The sequence below is a fragment of the Otolemur garnettii genome, unplaced genomic scaffold, assembly GCF_000181295.1.
Source record: "Otolemur garnettii isolate 467f Iridium unplaced genomic scaffold, OtoGar3 scaffold00051, whole genome shotgun sequence".
Taxonomy (NCBI): Eukaryota; Metazoa; Chordata; class Mammalia; order Primates; family Galagidae; genus Otolemur; species Otolemur garnettii.
This window is the reverse complement of record NW_003852446.1, coordinates 5,087,756-5,107,298: the sequence shown is the minus strand read 5'-3', so window position 1 is coordinate 5,107,298 and position 19,543 is coordinate 5,087,756. Positions and strand designations below refer to the sequence as shown.

The 19,543-nt window shown below is 40.8% G+C and overlaps 1 protein-coding gene across 6 annotated transcripts in view; it reads left to right on the top strand.

The window, feature by feature from the left end:
- The window catches only part of SH3KBP1 (SH3 domain containing kinase binding protein 1), a 357,471-nt gene that overhangs the window by 173,155 nt on the left and 164,773 nt on the right, over window positions 1-19,543 (top strand). For all 6 annotated transcript variants that reach the window (XM_023514341.1, XM_003791888.3, XM_023514340.1 and 3 more), the window contains one exon: window positions 9,224-9,327. In XM_023514341.1, the coding sequence (XP_023370109.1) occupies window positions 9,224-9,327 (104 nt within the window). The remainder of the gene's footprint in view (window positions 1-9,223; window positions 9,328-19,543) is intronic.

Sequence of the window (19,543 nt, the reverse complement as noted above, 5' to 3'; positions counted from 1 at the left end):
TGGGTCCAGTTTCAGTCTTCTACAGGTTGCCAGCCAGTTCACCCAGCACCATTTGTTAAATAGGGAATCTTTTCCCCACTCAATGTTTTTAATCGGTTTGTCAAAGATCAGGTACTGGTAAGTAGTTGGTTTCATCTGTTGGCACTGTGTTTTGCAGACTATCTTTCATTGCCTTCTGTTGGACCATCTCCTGTTTCCAGGTTCCCTCCCCCAGATCATCCTGCACACCTCTGATACCAAGCAGTTTTCCCTGGATCACTGTATTCATCACTTCTTGTTCCATACTTTCCTGTCTAGAAACCTCATCTGGTTTCTCATTGCCTATAAAATAAAGTCCTCATCTTTATCCTGGCAGTCAGAGTCCCCTAGAAACTTACCCCTAACCTGCCTTCCTAGTATTATCTCGGGTTGGTGGGAGAAGTCTGAAAATTGTGTATGGCCTAGACAAGTCATCCAGCTTTTCGGTGCTCATCTGTAAAGATGGGCCCAGCTCCCTGAGCCTTACAAAAGTTGGTATGAAGACTTGAGAGAAGTTGAGCATGGTCCTTGGTTCGAAGCAGGTACTTGATATTCATTTCCTTCATCTTTAAGATTCAGGTGATTTTCCTCCTGTGACTTTTGACATTACCTCCCTCCCTCCATACCCCTGCCTATGGCTCAGAGACCCTCATAAATGTAATAAATGGTTCTTTACTGGTTCTAGAGGTTTCTCTTGTGTCTTGGTGAATTGGGAGATAATGAGAGCTGGCATAGCTGTAACCACTTGTCAGATGCCCTCTGCCTTTGACATAGCAGACAAATAGATTTCCTGTTTTCTGCCATGCAAAGATGTTGGTTATGCACAGCCCTGAGAGAATCAAGCAGGCACATCTCTAGTTATTCTCTGGTTAACTAAATATTGTACATTTCTGTCGCAAAAGTACAGTTAAAGCCAAAAGAGGTTTATAAAGACTCATGAGGTGCCTTTTTTCTTGCTGAAGTGTCCTCCTCTTCCTCTGGGTCACATTGTGTTGAAATAGGATGACTATGAGTGGACACAGGATGATGAATGGAAATGTTTCCAGTAAAGGGTATGATGCAGGAGCTGTAAGATCAGTAATTCTGCTTTCTTTCTACTTGCCCCCAGAATCCACTGGATATCTCAAGTAAAATATGTGAATCTCTGCATTTGTTTAGTAAAGTTTGTATTGATTTTTCCATCTTGAGATAGGAAACCTGGCATCTTGCATAAAGGCAGTTTCCACCTCAAGAACAGCTTCTTCAAGAAACTGGCATGCTGCTCAGTGGTGCGGAGAGGCACTGCACCCACCCCCTACAGTGTCGGCTAATGAATCAGAGCACAGACCTCTGTCTTCTCTCGCTTCTCACCCTTTAGGAACACATTTCAGAGCTGGCAGCTACTCCTTGCAACTGCTCCGAAGGTCTGTGAAAGAAAACCACAGCACAGCCACACTCACCTGGGTTATGTATTCAGATAATGTTGTCAAATATTTAGAAGTCTGATTTTTCTCCTTATGGGAAGAGACAGTGAGTGTAGGACCAAAAATAACGTGGTCCCGTAAAAGTCCCATTTCCTTTTGCCCCATGCTCTTCTCTGGATGACAGATTTGTCTCTGTCTCTGGACTGTGGCTGTAAGTTAGAATCGCCTGGGGAGCTTTCCAAACTCTGATTGCACAGGCTGTACCCCAGACCAGTGGCAAGAGAATCTCTAGAGAAAGGGTCTAGTCATTGGTATTTTTTCTTTTTCCCCTAGAATTTTTACTCAGAAAAACATCAAATGTATAAAAACTCTGTAACAATGATATGATGCACACCAACTCACCTACGTTCACCAATTGTTAGCATTTTGCCGTGTTTGCTTTCTATGTGTATCTCTACCTCCATACTTATTCTGTTTGTATTTTCTTAATTTGAAAGTAAGTAGTAAGCATCAGGATACTTCATTCCTAAATACTTTAGAATGTGTGTCCTAAGACTGAAGACATTCTGCTGTGTAACTGCAATAGAATTAATATACTTAGGAAATGTAACACTAATATAATGCTTTTTTTGAGACAGAGTCTTACTTTGTCATTCTTGGTAGAGTGCTATGGTGTCATAGCTCGTACTAACCTCAAATTCTTGTGCTCAAGTGATCCTCTCGAGTAGCTGAGACTACAGGTACCCACCACCATGACTGACTAATTTTTCTTGGGACGAATTTCAGTAGGAATGGGATCTTGCTTTGCTTAGGCTGGTCTCGAACTCCTAAGCTCAAGTGATCCACTGACCTCAGCCTCCCAGAGTACTAGGATTACAGGCATTAACCACTGCACCCAGCTTTCATATAATGTTGTTATCTAGTATTAGTTCACAGTCACATTTCTCTAGTTTTCCCACTAATACCCTTTATAGCCTTAAAAAAATCCAAAATCCAATTAAGGGTCATGCTTTATATTTAGTTGTCACATCTCTTTACTATTTTTAAATCTAGGGCAATTCTTTAACCTTTTAAAAATCTTGTGATATTGACTTAAAAAGAAATCTTTCTGTGCTTGGCTTATTTCACTTAATATAATAATCTCTGGTTCCATCCATGTTGCTGCAAGTGACAAGATTTCATTCTTTTCTATGACTGAATAATATTCCTCTGTGTGTTCATGTGTGTGTGTGTGTATACATATACCACATTTATATACACCACAAACACATCACACACATATACTACATTTATATACACACACACATATGCACCACATTTTCTTTATCCATTCATTTGTTGATGGATACTTAGGTTGATTCTATGTCTTTGCTATTGTGAATTGTGCTGCAATAAATATAGGGAGCTAAAAAGCCAATTTCATGGGGGTAGAGAGTACAATTATAGTAATCAGAGGCTAGGAAGGGGGCATGTTGAGGGGATGAGGAGAGGTTGGTTAATGGGTACAAAGTACAAACATATAGTTAGAAGGATTCAGATCTAATGTTTGATAGCAGAGTAGGTTGACTATTATTAACAACAGCATACTGCAGGTTTCCCAAATAGCTAGAAGAAAGGACTTGAAATATTTCCAACACATAGAAAAGGTAAATGCTCGAGGTGGTGGATATCCTAAATACCCTAATTTGATCATTACATATTCTATACATGTAACAAAACATCTTATGTGCCCCATAAAAATATACAAATATTCTGTACCAATAAAAAATGAAAAAAAAAATCAGGTCAGTTTTTATAGACTGTCCCTCATTTTAGATTTGCATGATTATTTCCTCATGATTGAATTTAGGCAAGTGTTTTTGACAGAAGTGTGCTGTAGGTAACGTTAAGTCCTTCCCAGTGCAGCCAATCAGGAGGCCATGGTGTCAGTTTGTCCCATGATTGGTCATGTAACTTTGATCACTTGGGGAAGGCTGTTTCTGCCAGATTTCTCCTTTCTAAGGTGACCATTTTCCTTTTATAATTATAGTCTGTGGGGAGATACTTTGAGATTCTGTGAATATCCTAATCCCTAGCAAGCTGTCACCCAGTGGTTTTAGCAACCATTGATTCTTGTCAGAATCAGCCATTACTATGATGGTTATTTCTATCATTTATGTAATAGTTGACATTTTTTTGTGAAAAAGAGCTTTCACTTCTCACTCCATAACTGTCTAATCTATCTATGTTATCTATCTAGCTACCTATTGAACATATCAGTATGGACTCATCAATTGTTTTGAAATAAATACATTGTTATATGTCCCTCAGTCCATGCTATTATTGTTCCACATTAGGCCAGTGGAAGCCTTGTCTAGCTGACTCCTGTGTCCTTCTGATTTACCCCCTCATTAATTTTGGCACAACCAGATATTTTAGTCTCACCTCATATTTTCCTTACCCTGACCCCAGAAGAAGCTATTTTTCTATGGAGACCTAGTTCTTCGGGGACTGCTATTTAGAAAGACATCAGTAGTTTCATGAAAGCTCACTGGGTGATTTCACTGTGCAGCTAAGAATGAGAACCCTGCATTGGTCCTCCAGGAGGAGAGCACCTATTTCCACAAGACATTTTTTCATCACCTATAATTTTTGGTACTAGTTCATTGTTGAGGTTTTAGATTTTCATGAGTGTTATCATGCAGGAGACATGTTTAAATGCAGGGCCCCTGGCCCCAACCACAGACAGTAAGTTCAGTAGGTCTGTCCTTCATTTTAACATTCTGGCCATGCCTGGAGAAAATGTCAGAAGTCACCCTGGAAACTGGGAATTAGGAAGTTCTGATTTTGCTCTTTGGCTTTTATCAAGTCTTTGCAATATGACTTTAGGATACAGCCATGTTCCCTAGGTATGTGGTATTGAGGATCCATTTGAGTAAGTTAATGGACTCCTTGAACAAAGGAGTCATTTGATTAAGTTGTGGATTCCTTGAAAATATCAAGTGATTTTAAACTTACAGTGTTACTCTTATGATGTAAAAAAAAAAAAAAAGTAGACTGAGTGTTGAAGTTTTCAGTTGACCCAAAGACTTTTTTCATCCACTGTATATGTGTTATTGTAATTTTGTGGACATCAAATGAATTAGCCTAGCAAGGTTTTCATATGCTGTAAGACTCTAGGATGAAGGTATACAACATAAAAGAGTGTGCTATCTCTGGGACTGGGTCATAGCACCCTTCTGCTATTTCCCTTACAGAGAAAGTGAAGGTACTACATAGCCTCCCCACCCAACTAGCTTTATTTTATTAAAAGTAGGGCCAATAGTCCCCAGTACCCAGCCCCTATAAGGAAAAACTTTCTGATCTGTAATTTTTCCCTTGCTGGTTTCCCCTGTTAACCATGTGACCTGTTACTCCTCTCTTTGGTCTCAAGACCCAAAGCTGAGATTTCTTAAGAACTGTCAGTCATGGAGGCAGTGTCTCTGGTTTGAAGTCCTAGGCTTCCCATTTTCTGACTGTTAGACCACTGGTAAAATTCTTGATCTCCATGTATCTCCTGAGTTTCCTGTCTATTTAAAAGAAAAAAAAAAAAGTCACCTATCCCAGAGGTCCAACAGGCCAACAGGAAGATTAAATGGGATAATACATATAAAGTGCTTAGCAGTTTGTGATACACAAAGTAAGTGTTCAATAAATGTTATTACTGTTATATTAAACAAAACTGGTCTCAAATGGGAGGTGGCTATGGGGTCTGGTGAGAGAGTTCAGGCTGTGCCGTGGAGGTTATCAGATTGACTATTGTGTTATCACAGTGCTTGTGTTCCATGGACCCTCCCTTTTTTTTTTTACTTAATACAGTGGGTTCCCCCTTGTCCATGGGGGAGACATTCTAAGACCTCCCAGTGAGTGCCTAAAACCATCGATAGCACTGAATCCTAAACATACTATGTCTTTTCTTATGTATGCATACCTATGATAAAGTTTAATTTATAAATTAGGCACAATAAGAGACAATAAAGTAGGACACTTCGAACAATATACTGTAATAGAAGTTAGGTGAATGTGGTCTCTTGCTCTCTTTCTCAAAATCTTATTGTACTGTACTCACCTTTCTTGTGATGGATGGTATGAGATGATACCATGCCTTCATGATAAGATGAAGTGAGGCAAATGATATAGACCTTGTAACATAGTGTTAGGCTACTTTTGACCTCCTGATGATACATCAAAAGGAGGGCCATCTGCTTCAGGAGATCCTGGATCATCAAGACATAAAGATGTTGATAGTTGGATGTTAAGAGCAGTGATGTCAACGACTAATGGGTGGGTTGATGCCTACAGCATGGCGACGCTGGACAAAGGGATAATTCACATCCTGGGTCAGACAATGCAGGATGGCACATGATTTTATCACACTACTCTGAATAATGTACAACTTAAAACTTATGAATTATTTATTTCTGGAATAGTCTATTTAATATTTTCAGACCTCAATGTATGATGGGTAACTGAAACCATAGAAAGTGAAAATGTGGGTAAGTGGGGACTATAGTTAAAAGTGTTAAAACTGGAATGTATAGCAGAAACTCTGTACCCAGTTCATCTGGGCATGAAGGTGGTAGCTCAAACTAGTGGATTTACAAACCCAGGGTATGAGCAAGTCATACTTTTTCCCCTCCCATTTATATGAGCTATTGAAGGGTAGTGGCATGGTTGTCTGCCTATCTCTTTGAAGATGGTCAAGACTCAGTGGTAAATATCAGTGAAATGCCAGGAGAGGAAAAAATGGCAAATGACATCCTTAAACTTAACTTGATGCAACTGGAGAGACAAATTGATGCAACTGAATACAATTTCTCCCAACTTCAGGCATCCCACTTGAACTGGGATGTAGGTTCAATTCAGACGCTGTGACTCATCTACCCTTATAGACACCCCTTAAGATGAAGGTAAGTTGTAGATTCAACTCAGTTCAAGGGCAGGACTGGCAAATAAGTTTGAACCAGTGACGTGCCAGAGTTGAGGCCTAGAAAAGCAGCATTCCAGGAGTTTGGGAGCTCTCTAATGAGCGAGCCGTGGTGAAGACCTAAGTGAAGTGACGCAGCCTTGCAGGAAGCAGTTAAGTACAGGTTGCAGAGAGTTTGGCACAAGATAGAAATTGAATCGGTTCTTTTAGCACTGGAGAGAGAGCTCTGAACTCAGGCCAAGGAAGTACTGCCACTTACTAGCTTGGTGACCTGGGGTTGAAGTGGATAATTGTGCTGGGGTCAGGCCATGTGATCTTTATGAATAGCCTCCTCTGGGTCCCTGCCCTGTGCTCTCTATAGGGCTTACTTTTCTTGGTATGTTGGCAGTGTGCTTTATAGGACTTAATGCCACCAAATGAGTAACCATTTTAGAGGTTTTTAAGAAATATTGACTAGCCTGGCAGAGAGAAAGTAGTGAATATATCATTCTTCTGATACCAGGCAGGCCTTTATGGAAGAGCTTGGTTCTAAAGAAATCTAATGGCTTGGCACCTGTGACTCAAGCAGCTAAGGCGCCAGCCACTTACACCTGAGCTGGCGGGTTCGAATCCAGCCCGGGCCTGCCAAACAACAATGACAGCTGCAACCAAAAAATAGCTGAGCGTTGTGGTGGGCGCCTGTGGTCCCAGCTACTTGGGAGGCAGAGGCAGGAGACTCACTTGAGCCCAGGAGTTGGAGGTTGCTGTAAGCTGTGATGCCACGTCACTCTACCCATGGCGACGGCTTGAGGCTCTGTCTGAAAAAAAAAAAAAAAAAAGAAATATGATTATCAGTTTCAGGTCCTAAATCTTTTGAATTAGTCTTATCTCTAAGAATACTGTATCACTCTCTCCTTTGCCAATTGCGCAATGTTTGACGAGAAGCTACTTTTTACAGAGTTTTCTTTTTTTTTTTTGAAGATATGAATTTACATCAACTGAAAATTTTATGGCTTCAGCTAGCACTAAGCCTTCAGATGTTGTTTTTAAGTCACTCTGGTCAGAACTTTGGTGACTTCTGTGGTTGTGTAAGTTTTCAGACATTTGTCATTTTACTTGTTCCATGTCCAGATTTGTGTCTGCAGAGTTTGCTTTTAACATAATATTTAGCAAATAAAAACTCTTAAAGATTTATAGTAGAATTTCATCTTAAGGGGTATCTATGGGGGTAGACGAGTTACAGAATTCAGGGGAGGGGTGCCAAGATCACATTGTCATTCTTGATTTGCCTTTGGTTGTGGCGGAAGCCATAGAATGGTGATGGTGGTCTTTGTGTTGGAATACCACTCCTCTACCTTTCTGCCTTGGAAAAGCAAGTTAGAGTGAGCCTTCTGGTCTTCCTCGGGGTTGCATTACTCAGTCTGCTAACAGGCTGTTAGCACCTGGGAGTTGGCAGGAGAGCACTGCATTCGTTTTTAAGACCCAGAGGTTTGTGATTTTTCACAAAAGGGGTGGGGAGTATTTGTGTAGTTACCAAAGGTAAGATTAAACAAGATATTGATTCTGAACTTATGCCCTTTTCCCTCAGTTCAACTCTGTTCTTCCTTAGTGTGAGGGACAGGCAGAGAAAAATGGAACAGAGAGAACTAGGCCACTGGCTTTTGTAAAATATTGATCAGGGAGCACATCAGATATAGTGCGGAGACCTGCCCCTGTGTGTGATGTCATGCTGTGGGGGGCCTTAATGTGCCCTGTGATCACCCCTGCGTGGACTTCCTTTCTCAGAGAAAAGATTAGAAAAGTAAAAGAATCCCTGTAGGCAATATCCAAAAATAATTTAAGCATCTCTAGATGTGTTTTTTTGAAGTCGTTGATCCCTTTGGTTTTCTAGGCCATGTGGTGGCGTGAAGGAATGGTGTGAGGCAGTCAGCCATGAGCAACAAACTTCTAGGCAATGTCTGTCTCACTTCCTATCTCCCATCCACCTCTCCTTGGCATGGGCCTCCATTGCTGTCTGTCTGTTTCTCACACACCCCCTCCCCCACATACATGTTCTTCTCCCCAAACTGCTCATCTCTGTGGTGTGGATATGCTGTGGGCTGTTGTATCTGTACTTGAACCAGCTGTAAACCAAGGCCTCCCAGACAGGCCTCATTGGGTGAGTGAGATGGTGTAACCTTGAGTGTCCTCTGGCCAAGTGAAGTGTGGCCTTGGCTTGTATCTTGATTTGCCTGGGTTGTTTTTGTGTAGGCAGCCAGGGACCCTGTTAATGGGTCCCCTGGGACAGAACGAAGAAGACAGAAGTGGATTGTTAGACCCCGTGGGGCTTTTGAAATGGTACCAAGAGCAGGCTGAAATCTAATTGGCCTTTGCTTATCAGGCCTGAGTTCCAGCATAGTGAAAGGGTGACGATTAGTAAGAATAAGGCCAGTATACTTTATCTTTTCCTTTGCACATTTGGAAAAATTCCCTTTGCCTTACTAGCATTAGAAGCAGACCATTCTTTTTTCTCTACCACATCACATCAGCTTCCATTAAAAATCAACAGCAGCAAATACAAAGCCCCATCCATGGAAAACCGTTTAAGGCAACACTGTGCTCCAGTGCTTCAGGGGTGGGGTTTTTGCCTTCTGCACCAACGGATCGGTTTCTCATATCCATGCCTTTCTGACTCAGCAGCTTTTAAAAGACCAAGAAGCATTGCTCTGCTTTCTACTGCCTCTCTCTAAGAGATCAGGGCTGCCATGCCTCTAGCCATGTCCCAGAGAGCATATTTGAGACAAGTCAGCTTAATTTGCCTGCATGCCTAGGAAGCCTCTCTTTAAAATTTTAATTTGAGAGAAGAGCTGTATCTAAATATTTTGCTTTTCCCATCCAGGTGAGCGACGGAGGCGCAGATGCCAGGTAGCATTCAGCTACCTGCCCCAGAATGACGACGAACTTGAGCTGAAAGTTGGTGACATCATAGAGGTGGTAGGAGAGGTAAGCGAGCCAACCAGGCAGTGCAGTGGCCTTGTGTGGGCTGTCAGAGCCACCACTTGCCCACCCATGAGGATCCCTATAGACTAACAGGCTGTTTGGCCTGTGACAAAGAAATCATCTAGAAATGAACGTTAGAAATCATCTAGTTGAGTCTCCTAAGGAAATGGGTTCCCACAGAGGATTGCCTCCAAGCCAGTGAGGTTCAAATGTGAGTCATTTCTAATGTCTGACACAGTATACTAAGTACCTCTGAAATTCTAACCCAGTGTCACAAATTTTCTCTTCTACTTAATTGATAATAGACTCTGGGTATCCAGAGTGACCCATATCCATCTCTAGAGTATTGATTTGTTGTTCATCATGGGGGACACTGTGGATTCAGAGGGAAGAAAAAGAAGTGACATTTATTAGAAGACCTGGCATGTGGGTAGGTATGAGAAGCTTCTTTGCATGTTAGCCTGTGTACTCAACCCACCCACTTTATTGTGCTCCAAAGACCATGGAAGAGGCAGGGCTGAGGGTCAAGTCAGGTCTGTCTGGCTGGAGATCCTCTCCCTTTCTACTACACCACATCCCCATTTTCCTGTTAGGTCCTGGCTACTCAACACCAGCCCTGCTGGGGAAATGGCCTTCCAGGCACAGGGATGGGCTTCTTGTATTCTACTTCCTTGGGTCTGGGTGATCCTGGGCTTCAGGCTTAGAACCTGATCATTCATTCTGATTGAACATTTGTTCTGTATGTAGAAATGCAATTTTCCATTTGCTTTTTGTTTCCTGAATGCCCATGGATTTAAAGAAATCCAGGATTTATAGAAAGTAAAAAATAAAAGAAAAAAAGAAAGAGAAGCTAGAAGTACAGGAGGACTTTATGTGAACTATCATGTGGGTGGAAGTGTCAGGGCTGAAGCTAGAAGCCAAATTTCCTGACTCTTGTACAAATCTAATGTATGCATGTGTCAGAGTTTTATTTAACTCATTAAAGAGGGGATCTGTAAGGTGGTAAGGATGGCTCAAGGAGAAATGTGAAAGAGCAAAGTATTTATAATAACAAAAAATACTTAAGATTGCTAAGTTAGGCTCGGCGCCTATAGCTCAACCGGCTAAGGCGCCAGCCACGTACACCTAAGCTGTCGGGTTCGAATCCCCAGCCCGGACCCGCCAAACAACAATGACGGCTGCAACCAAAAAATAGCCGGGTGTTGTGGCCGGTGCCTGTAGTCCCAGCTACTTGGGAGGCGGAGGCAGGAGACTCGCTTGAGCCCAGGAGTTGGAGGTTGCTGTGAGCTGTAATGCCATGGCACTCTGCCCAGGGGGATAGCTTGAGGCTCTGTCTCAAAAAAAAAAAAAAAAAAAAAAAAGATTGCTAAGTTAGATGTAAAACTATGTGATATCCCACAGGGCAGTAAAACTGAGATCAAGATTTATTTTCCTTGCTACTTGACAAGAATCATTTCTAGTGCTCTCAGTTTTCTACCAGTTAACATCCACTCTAACAGAGTTGCAAACTAGCCTTATAAATAGTAAATAGTGTGTCAGACAAAGGTACATGTCGCTAGAGAAGCAGTTAATGGGGTTCCCAGTGTGTTGCTGAGAGGACATGCTGGAACCCCTTTTGCCTACTTCTGAATTTGGGATAACTTATATTAATGTCATTCACCCTCTTTCTTTACCCCTGGTGTCAATCAGGGCATATGGGAGACATTTACTGAAAATTGAATGGGTGAAAAATAAATGAAAAGCAGAGTAAAACTTTTAATTCCAATAATAGGACAAATTTCTTAAGATTATAACCATGGAGAAGACTTCAGATAAACAGATATGACTTATAAAAAAATAGTGAAGATTTGAGTATGATTTTCAGCTAGTCTAGCTAAAGAAAGAACAACAAATAGGGAAAAAATGCAATAAATTTTGATAGTAGGTTATGTAACATATGAAAATATCTTAGGAAGCTACTATAACCATGATAAATGATGGATATATTTGCCATAAACAAAAATCCCACAGGGATAAAAAGTCTTAACCATAAGAAAATGTTCCTAACCTAAAATGCTGCCGTTAATTAAAGAAGTACAAATTAGAGCAATAATGGATTTTTACTTAGGAAAATTCTAAGCAGTAAGACTATCAGCAAAGCTTAGAATAACTGAATCTGTATATCTGTGTGATCCTTATATGAATCTATTTAAGAAGGTATGCCATGAGCTATCAAAATCTGAATGACACTTTTTAACTCAGTGATCTCATTCCTAAGGATTTATCTACAGGAAATGGTTAATAAATAAAATGTGAAATGTGTTAATTGCAGCAGTATTTGTGATAATTAAAAATAATCAAGGAAGGGAATTAAGTTGTATTATCCAGCTGGAAGATTGTAAGCCATTAAGATGTAAACAGAGAGGCCTTTAAATATGTATTTATTATGATACTTTGCATTGTAATTATCTGTTATATTCCACTAAGCTGAGAGCTTTTCAATGGTGGGGACCTGGTTTTTATCTATCTTTCTATTTGTGATACCTGGAATAGTGCCTGAAACCTAATATGCACTTCAGTAAATGCTTGCTGAATAAGTAAATGAATGAGCAGAAATATGAAAACAGTTTTTTGCAAAGTAAATGAATAGATCAGAACACAACATTGCATATACTAGGCTGGGCGTGGTGGCTCATGCCTAGTAAACCTAACTCTTGGAGGCTGAGGTGGGTGGATTACTTGGGCTCAGGAGTTTGAAACCAATCTGAACAAGAGCAAGACCCCGTCTCTACTAAAAATAGAAAAAACGAGCCCAGCATTGTGGTAGGTGCCTGTAGTTCCAGCTACTTGGGAGGCTGAAGCAAGAGGATTGCTTGAGACCAAGAGTTTGAGGTTGCTGTGAGCTATGATGATGCCACGGCACTCTACCCAGGGTGACAGAGTAAGGCTCCGTCTCAAAAAAAAAAAAATTGCATATGTTAGGATACAACCATGTAAAACACATCTATATGAATATGAAAGAAGACTAAAAGGAAACAAGAATTGAAAACAGTCATGGAAGATGATTTTTCTTTTAATGTTGTAAGAATGCATTAAGAAGAAATACAAATCAAGACAAGGAAAATGATTGATACATGTTTTGAGAAATATTGCCCACTTTTGCCTGCCTGTTAGCTGCAGGGAAAATGAGTGTGGATTGCTAAAGCAGAAGAGTGATTGTAGAGCGATGTAGATGCTGGTAGGCTTTCACCACCTGCAATAGCAGTCTCTTTTCCATTCACCAGCATTTTAATGCTGGACTTCATTCTGGACACGCTCCAAGTAGGAGGAAAAATAACCATGTAGTCTCTAATATTTACATACAATGTAAAGGTTGCCCTTTTAATCCAAATTTTAAAAATCATATCATCAAAAATTCCCTATTGTTCCAATTTACCTGTAATATTGCAGATATTGAGCCATTGTCACTGTATTTTAGGTATCTGTCCTTTTCTCTTACAATGTATGTTTATATAGACACTAATGGGTATGTCTTCTCTAATTCCATTAAAGATTAAAAACAATAAATAAAAACCTAAAATAAGCAAAAACCTTTAATTCACAGGGACAGATCAAAGGTAAAAGCACAATAATAGTTTTGTAATACTGTATAAATCAATCTATTAATTAATCTATAAAAATATTTACATACATAATATATTTTATTGATTAATAGATTGATTCTACGGTATTGCAAAGCTATACACACACACATGCACACACAGGGTATATTTTTTTGCCCTGACAGACAACTCTTAGGATTTTGAATGTATAAGCCAGTATTTGGGGTTTTTTTTTATTATTTCAAATTAATATGAGGGTACAAATTTTTAGGTTACATTGTTCTCACTTCTAAGGTAAAGTTCAAGTAGTAGCTGAGCCTTTCACCCAGGGGCGTGCTGAGCACCCTCACATTGTGCGTATTAGGTGAGATCTTGCCAATTGCCCTCTCTCCTCCCTCCAATGACCCTCCCTAGACCAGTTTTTTGAAACAGTTGAATCAAGTAGAGAATCTTTAGAAGCTGATATACATCTACCTTAACATCAAATTTTAGCTTCAAATGTTGAAATATATATTTGTTTGTCATTTATCAATATAACCTTATGCTTATAGGGCTGAGGCCTTGTCCCTACATATGAGTTTGCTGGCTTGAGGTCTACTCTTTTTTGCATCCATAGTGCATCCTCTGTGATTACTTTTGGTTTCTTTAAAGTAGACCAATGACAACATAAATGAAGCAATTGGAGCACATAATTGGTATACAATTCTTTAGCCTCCCCACCCCTCATATCTTTCAGTTGTCTTTTGACCATACCTAATTAAGAAAACCCTCAAATCAATTCCTTTATCCCCTTTCACCATTAACTTTCTCCTCATACCTATACGTTTTTATACTCTTTAACCAAACATGTGCTACCAACAACAATCTTAAGCAGGTTTGGACAGAAGCAACCCCTACTCTAGGTAGGGTGAATAGCCAGCTTGCCTGGCAGGAACCGATGACTGCCAGCCTGGTTTAAGGAAGGAAGGGAGGGGGGGAGCAGTTCAGACCTCATGGGGGTGGTGAAATGAAGATTGCTGAAGAAAGCACTTGCCATCCTTCTGTCTCCTGACTGGAGAATGGTGGTTCTGCTGGGGACAGGGATCATCATTGGGAACCTAAAGGAACCTGGCTGCCAGTTCAAAAAGAAGATAAAAGTCTATGAATTCCTGGATTGATATTTTAAAGTAAATCATCATGACTACACACTTGGGTTATTTTTGCCCAGCATGGAGAAGACAGATAAATGCAGGCCAAGTTGTAATTATAAGAACAGAGATGGCTCGTGGACAAGGTTACCAGGAGAAACAGCATTTGAAGGCCACTGGAGGTTTGAAACTGGCTTTTGGCCTTTTTTCTGTTTTTCCTAAATAACATTGAAGCCACTTAGTTTGTCTGCATATGTCATCTAGAGCCCTTTTGCCTCTTGTGTTGGATGAGTTTGGTCTTAGCCAGTCTCTCAGTAGTGTCATGAGGGATATTCAAGGATCCTTGGTTTAATGTGTTCTTTGTGGTTAGTTTTTGAGGTATTTCTCAGAGGTCCCAGTCAGGCTGGCTAGAGACTGATGACATCAGTCTCTGTCTTAAAGCCTAACCTGGCTTTGTGGTTTGCAAAGATGATAACTTGCACTTTCAAAAAACATCTGAATCTTCCTTCTTGTGCCTATAGAAGATTTGGTTCACCCAGGTAGAGTTAAATAGGCTGTTGATATTCTTCAAAACTTTAACTCAGGCAACATTTGTGTGTATGGATGAGCAATTCATCTTCATTCCATTTTTGCCTGTGAGAAGTTAAGTTCATTTAAAAGTTGATTAGTTAATAGGTGATCAATTAAGAACACTTAAATTCTTACCTGTTAAGATACTGTGTTGCTTCAGAAGGGTTTATATCCCTTTTCAAAAAAAGATAACATTAATATAAAAAACTTTATTAAAATTTGCTAATCCAAAGAGCTCAAGCTATTCTACCAATAGTTCTCCAAATAGTTTTGGGGAAAACACCTCTGATCTCCTAAAGCACAGAGATGGCGAAGCATTCATTAATTAAAGAGAGGGAAGCCATGTTTAGAAGTGAAAGTGGTTAGATTTGAATCATTAGCATACAAAACAAGCCACAATTATATGTGTACCATGGAATACTATTTAGCCATTAAAACAGATGGAGACTTTACATCTTTTGTATTAACCTGGATGGAAGTGGAACACATTATTCTTAGTAAAGCATCACAAGAATGGAGAAGCAAGAATCCCATATACTCAATTCTGATATAAGGATAATTAATGACCTAGTACATGGGGTGGGGGTGGGGGAAGGGGATAGCAAAGAGAGGGAAGGAGGGAGGGGTGGAGGATCACAGTGTGTAACACACCTTTTGGGAGTGGGACACAATTATAAGAGGGACTTTACCTAACAAATACAATCAATGTAACTGGTTCTTTGTACCCTCAATGAATCCTCAACAATAAAAAAAGAAGAAGAAATAGGCCACAATTATAAACATAGCATATTTTCCAGTTTATATGCACCTTTAATAGACTTGCATAGCTATGGGATTTTTAAAAAATATTTTGTTGCTTATACTCTGAGAGAAACCATGTTTATGGAGATTCAGAGACTCATTGAACAGAATCTATACCTTGAAACATGCTTGGTCTAGTCAGGGAGGGTAAGATATACACGGCTAATCATATAACTAATAGACAAAGATGTTGCCAGAGTGGCAAATGTTGGTATGGACAAACTAGGGAGGAACTTACACATAGGACTACTCATTTGAGGGCAAAGATGATGCTTCATGGAATAAGTGAAATTTCAAGGATATATGAAAGATGAGCAGCGTTGAAATTAATTCATCAGTGAGCACAGGTTGTATTGTGTAAGGCACTGGGCTAGGCTGGAGGAAGGAGGATGGAGTGTTAGAGCTTTGTGCTAAAGTGGGGAAGACTGTGAATGTTTAGGACAAGTGTGAACACTACAAAGCAGGTACAGGGGGATGTGATGAATGGGCTTGAGATCAAAATTATGGTGCTGCCCACACTGAACTCTAACAGGAACACCCTGTTTAAGGGTTCCTGACCTAGGGGTTTTCCAAGGTTAATACACCCCTATACACTATTTTCTCAGTGAGAATAGTGACAGGACAAAACTTTAGGATCTTAATTCATTGGAAAGGGTATCTTGCTGGCTTGACTTACTCTTTGTTCATATTTTCAAACTGGAATAAGAGCAGGGCCTTTGCATAGACTCACTTAGGAATCTGGGGACCTGTAAAAGAGCCTGTGACTGTTTTGAAGGACAGGACTATTGAGCGCTCCTGAAGGCTATCTCTAGGGAGACAGCTCTGTTGGTGGAGGTATGGCTTATAACAGGCATTGGTTAAAACCGATCAACTTGTACTCTTAAGATTTGTGCATTTATGCAAATTATACCTCAACGTTAAAATTTTTTAAAACAATCCTAACATTTTTCTACTGTTTCAGAAACTTTCAAAATACCTTCCTGTACCTTTCATAGGTAAGAGAAAGGACCCGTGGGGCAGCGCCTGTCGCTCAGTGGGTAGGGCGCCGGCCCCATATACTGAGGGTGGTGGGTTTGAACCCGGCCCTGGCCAAACTGCAACAAAAAATAGCCGGGCATTGTGGTGGGAGCCTGTAGTCCCAACTACTCAGGAGGCTGAGGCAAGAGAATGGCCTAAGCCCAAGAGTTGGAGGTTGCTGTGAGCTGTGATGCAATGGCACTCTACTGGGGGCGACAAAGTGAGACTCTGTCTCAAAAAAAAGAGAAAGGATCTGTATTGAAATTCCCATTAAATTATTTCTGAAAAAAAAATTGAGAAATATTTTAGCAGTTTCCAGGTATGGGCCTTTCCTTAGATTTGATGTGTCAATTTTCTTTTATGGAAAGAATGGTAAAACACCTCTGGAAACAATGAAGCTGGTTTCATCTGTCTGTGGTCCCCTCCCTTCCCCAGGCTTCCCTCCACAGTGAGTTTCAAAAGCTACAGCAGTACTTAAATGGATTTTTCTGTCCTCTTTCTCAGTATAGTTGGCAGGTAAAACTTCAAGGATGGTAAATAGGAACCATCCTGAAGAGCTAGGTACCCATAGTCGGACTTCCTCTTTGGTGTCTTAGAAATGTATATAAAGTTTGCAAGATGGGGTGGGGATGGGGATGTTGAAATTCACCCAGTTATTTGCCCAACCTTCAATAGGGCTAAGACCTAGAAACTATGTCTTTGGATTCTGAACTCATTTAGATGCTATTGATTGCAAAGACATGGAAATTGCAGGGCACTCAGCTATAAACTGGTGAAGAAGTTTTACTTTATCATTTTCAAACACCACAGGTGTAAGCCACCCTTCTCCTAGCTCTGGGTCAAAGGTGGGGTTTGCTCTTAGGGCACAGCCATGGGCTCCAGACCTGGCTGAGTTAGTCACAGAGAGAAATAGTTTGTTCTCAGCCTAGAGCCAAGGCCTGCAGGAGACTATGAGTGGGAAGGGGGAGAAGGTAGGACTCTGCATTCTTATTACAGTACTTGCATTAGAGTGAAATTATAACCCCTTAATGGCATTTGTAATCCCTCGGTTATTACAAAGAGATGCATGTCTTTCTAAGTAGGGTGTGTATAGGCTCTGTACCTCTTTTTTGTTGTAGAAGCTTCTTGTGGATGAGGTCTTTTATCTGCCTCATTCACTGATCTGCCCTGAGGTACTGGGCAGTGCAAGACAGGTGTTTATTAATTATTGGTGGAATTGAGGGGGCACACAGACTTAGGTTGGCAGTACCTGGTTAAGAACAGTGGCTGATATAGTTAGGGTCTCTTATTCCCATCTGTTCTTCACAGAGAGGAAAATTCCTTTTGTGTGTGTAATGGGGGGAATCAGGGTTCTGTAGGCCCCTATGGAGGATTTCCCCCAATAATTTCCTTGTCTGTCTGTCTGTCATTCATTCATTCAATGTAAGGTGTGGTGCTTTACTCTTTGAATGAATGAACGAAATCACTCTGGGCTTCAGGGTTCTCATCTTTATATGGCAAGTTGGTATAGTGTGAGGGTGAGTATCATTCTTTCTCACATCTCCAGCCTCAATCTCAAGACCAAAGCAGCAGGCAATAGAAAATGCTCTGAACAATTCTCACTGGTACTGGGGCCAGACTCCCCCCACCCCCTCAACAATGAAGGACTTCTGCTGATAGATGGCACCTATGATAGGAAGTATACTCCTCAGGTAATGTGCAGTGGTTTTACTGTGTGTCCCTCCCCTCACTGCACAGCTAATGATAAACCTCTGCCATTCCCCCATAGACCACTCCTCTTAGACTGTGCTGTGACAGTGCTCCAGGTATCTGGGAATGTAGTGAGTTGAAGATACCTATTTTTCCCAGTAGGCAGCCTGCTGACCCTACATATCAGGGGCACTTACCTCAAGGATCTCAGGCTAGAGCCACTTCTTAGGAGGAATAGAAATGTTTCTGACATTTTTAAACTGAATGGAATGGAATTGGCCCAGCTGCTCTGAGCCATCAGGGATTATGCCAGGGACTGCTCATTTGTGGTCTGCACTCTTGGTTTTCCCCTCCTGCCCCGTGATTCTTGGGAAAAAGAAGGTCATTTTATGGTTTCTTATTCAGGACTAGCCTGAAGGACCCCACACTCCAAATCCTGTGACTATTGATATTTGGGCTCATGGTGGATAATTCTAACCATCTTAATCCTATAAAAAGCTCCTTGAAAGACTAATACATGTCAGTGGAGTTGGCATAGAAACATGGAATGATTTCAACAGAAAGGCTGTTAAGTGCCATGATTTGGTATTGAATAGTTATGGGGATAGTTGTGCATGGATGCTGTTGTCTGGATTCTTTCCTGAAGATTTTGTGATCATGCAAATGTAATTGTCACTCTACAAGTCTGCATCCCATGAGTTCCCTAATAAATAAGTGTATTGCTCTGGTTGTCTCCATTCCACAGGCCCCATCGGCTCTTCCCTCCCGCCCCTGTTTTAGGAATGTCTTATACACACTCCCTCTCCTAATTATAGCTGCCCTTTCTACTCTTAACAGCCTACCTTAATTTTGATTTCCTTTTTTTCTCAAAGCCTCCCTTCAACATCCCAGATCTCAGTGAGCTTAACTTTGTGTAATAAGTTTGATTTGTGCTAAGTCATGCTATTTTCTCATCTGTTTACCTTGCATTGCTACCTTTTAGTTAGACCTTTCTACCTTGACTCATTGTTTCCTTCAAGAAGAAAAATAGGGACATGTCATATGTAGTTCTGTGTCTCCAGCCACTACTGTAGACTCATAATGCATATATCTAATATGGATTGAGGTCCTGCCCAAGCACAACTGTGAAGTATATCAGTTGTTCCCATTATACAGATGGGAAAAACTGGGTTCATTTTGGTAGAAAAACTTTGAATATAGTCATATAATTGCTAAGTTTCAGGATAGGATTTGAACTGGGCTTTTTTTTTTTTTTTGAAACAGAGTCTCAAGCTGTCACCGTGGGTAGAGTGCCGTGGGGTCTGACAGCTGACAGCAATCTCAAACTCTTGGGCTTAAGTGATTCTCTTGCCTCAGCCTCCCAAGTAGCTGGGACGATAGGCACCCGCCACAACGCCTGGCTATTTTTTTGTTACAGTTTGGCTGGGGCCATTT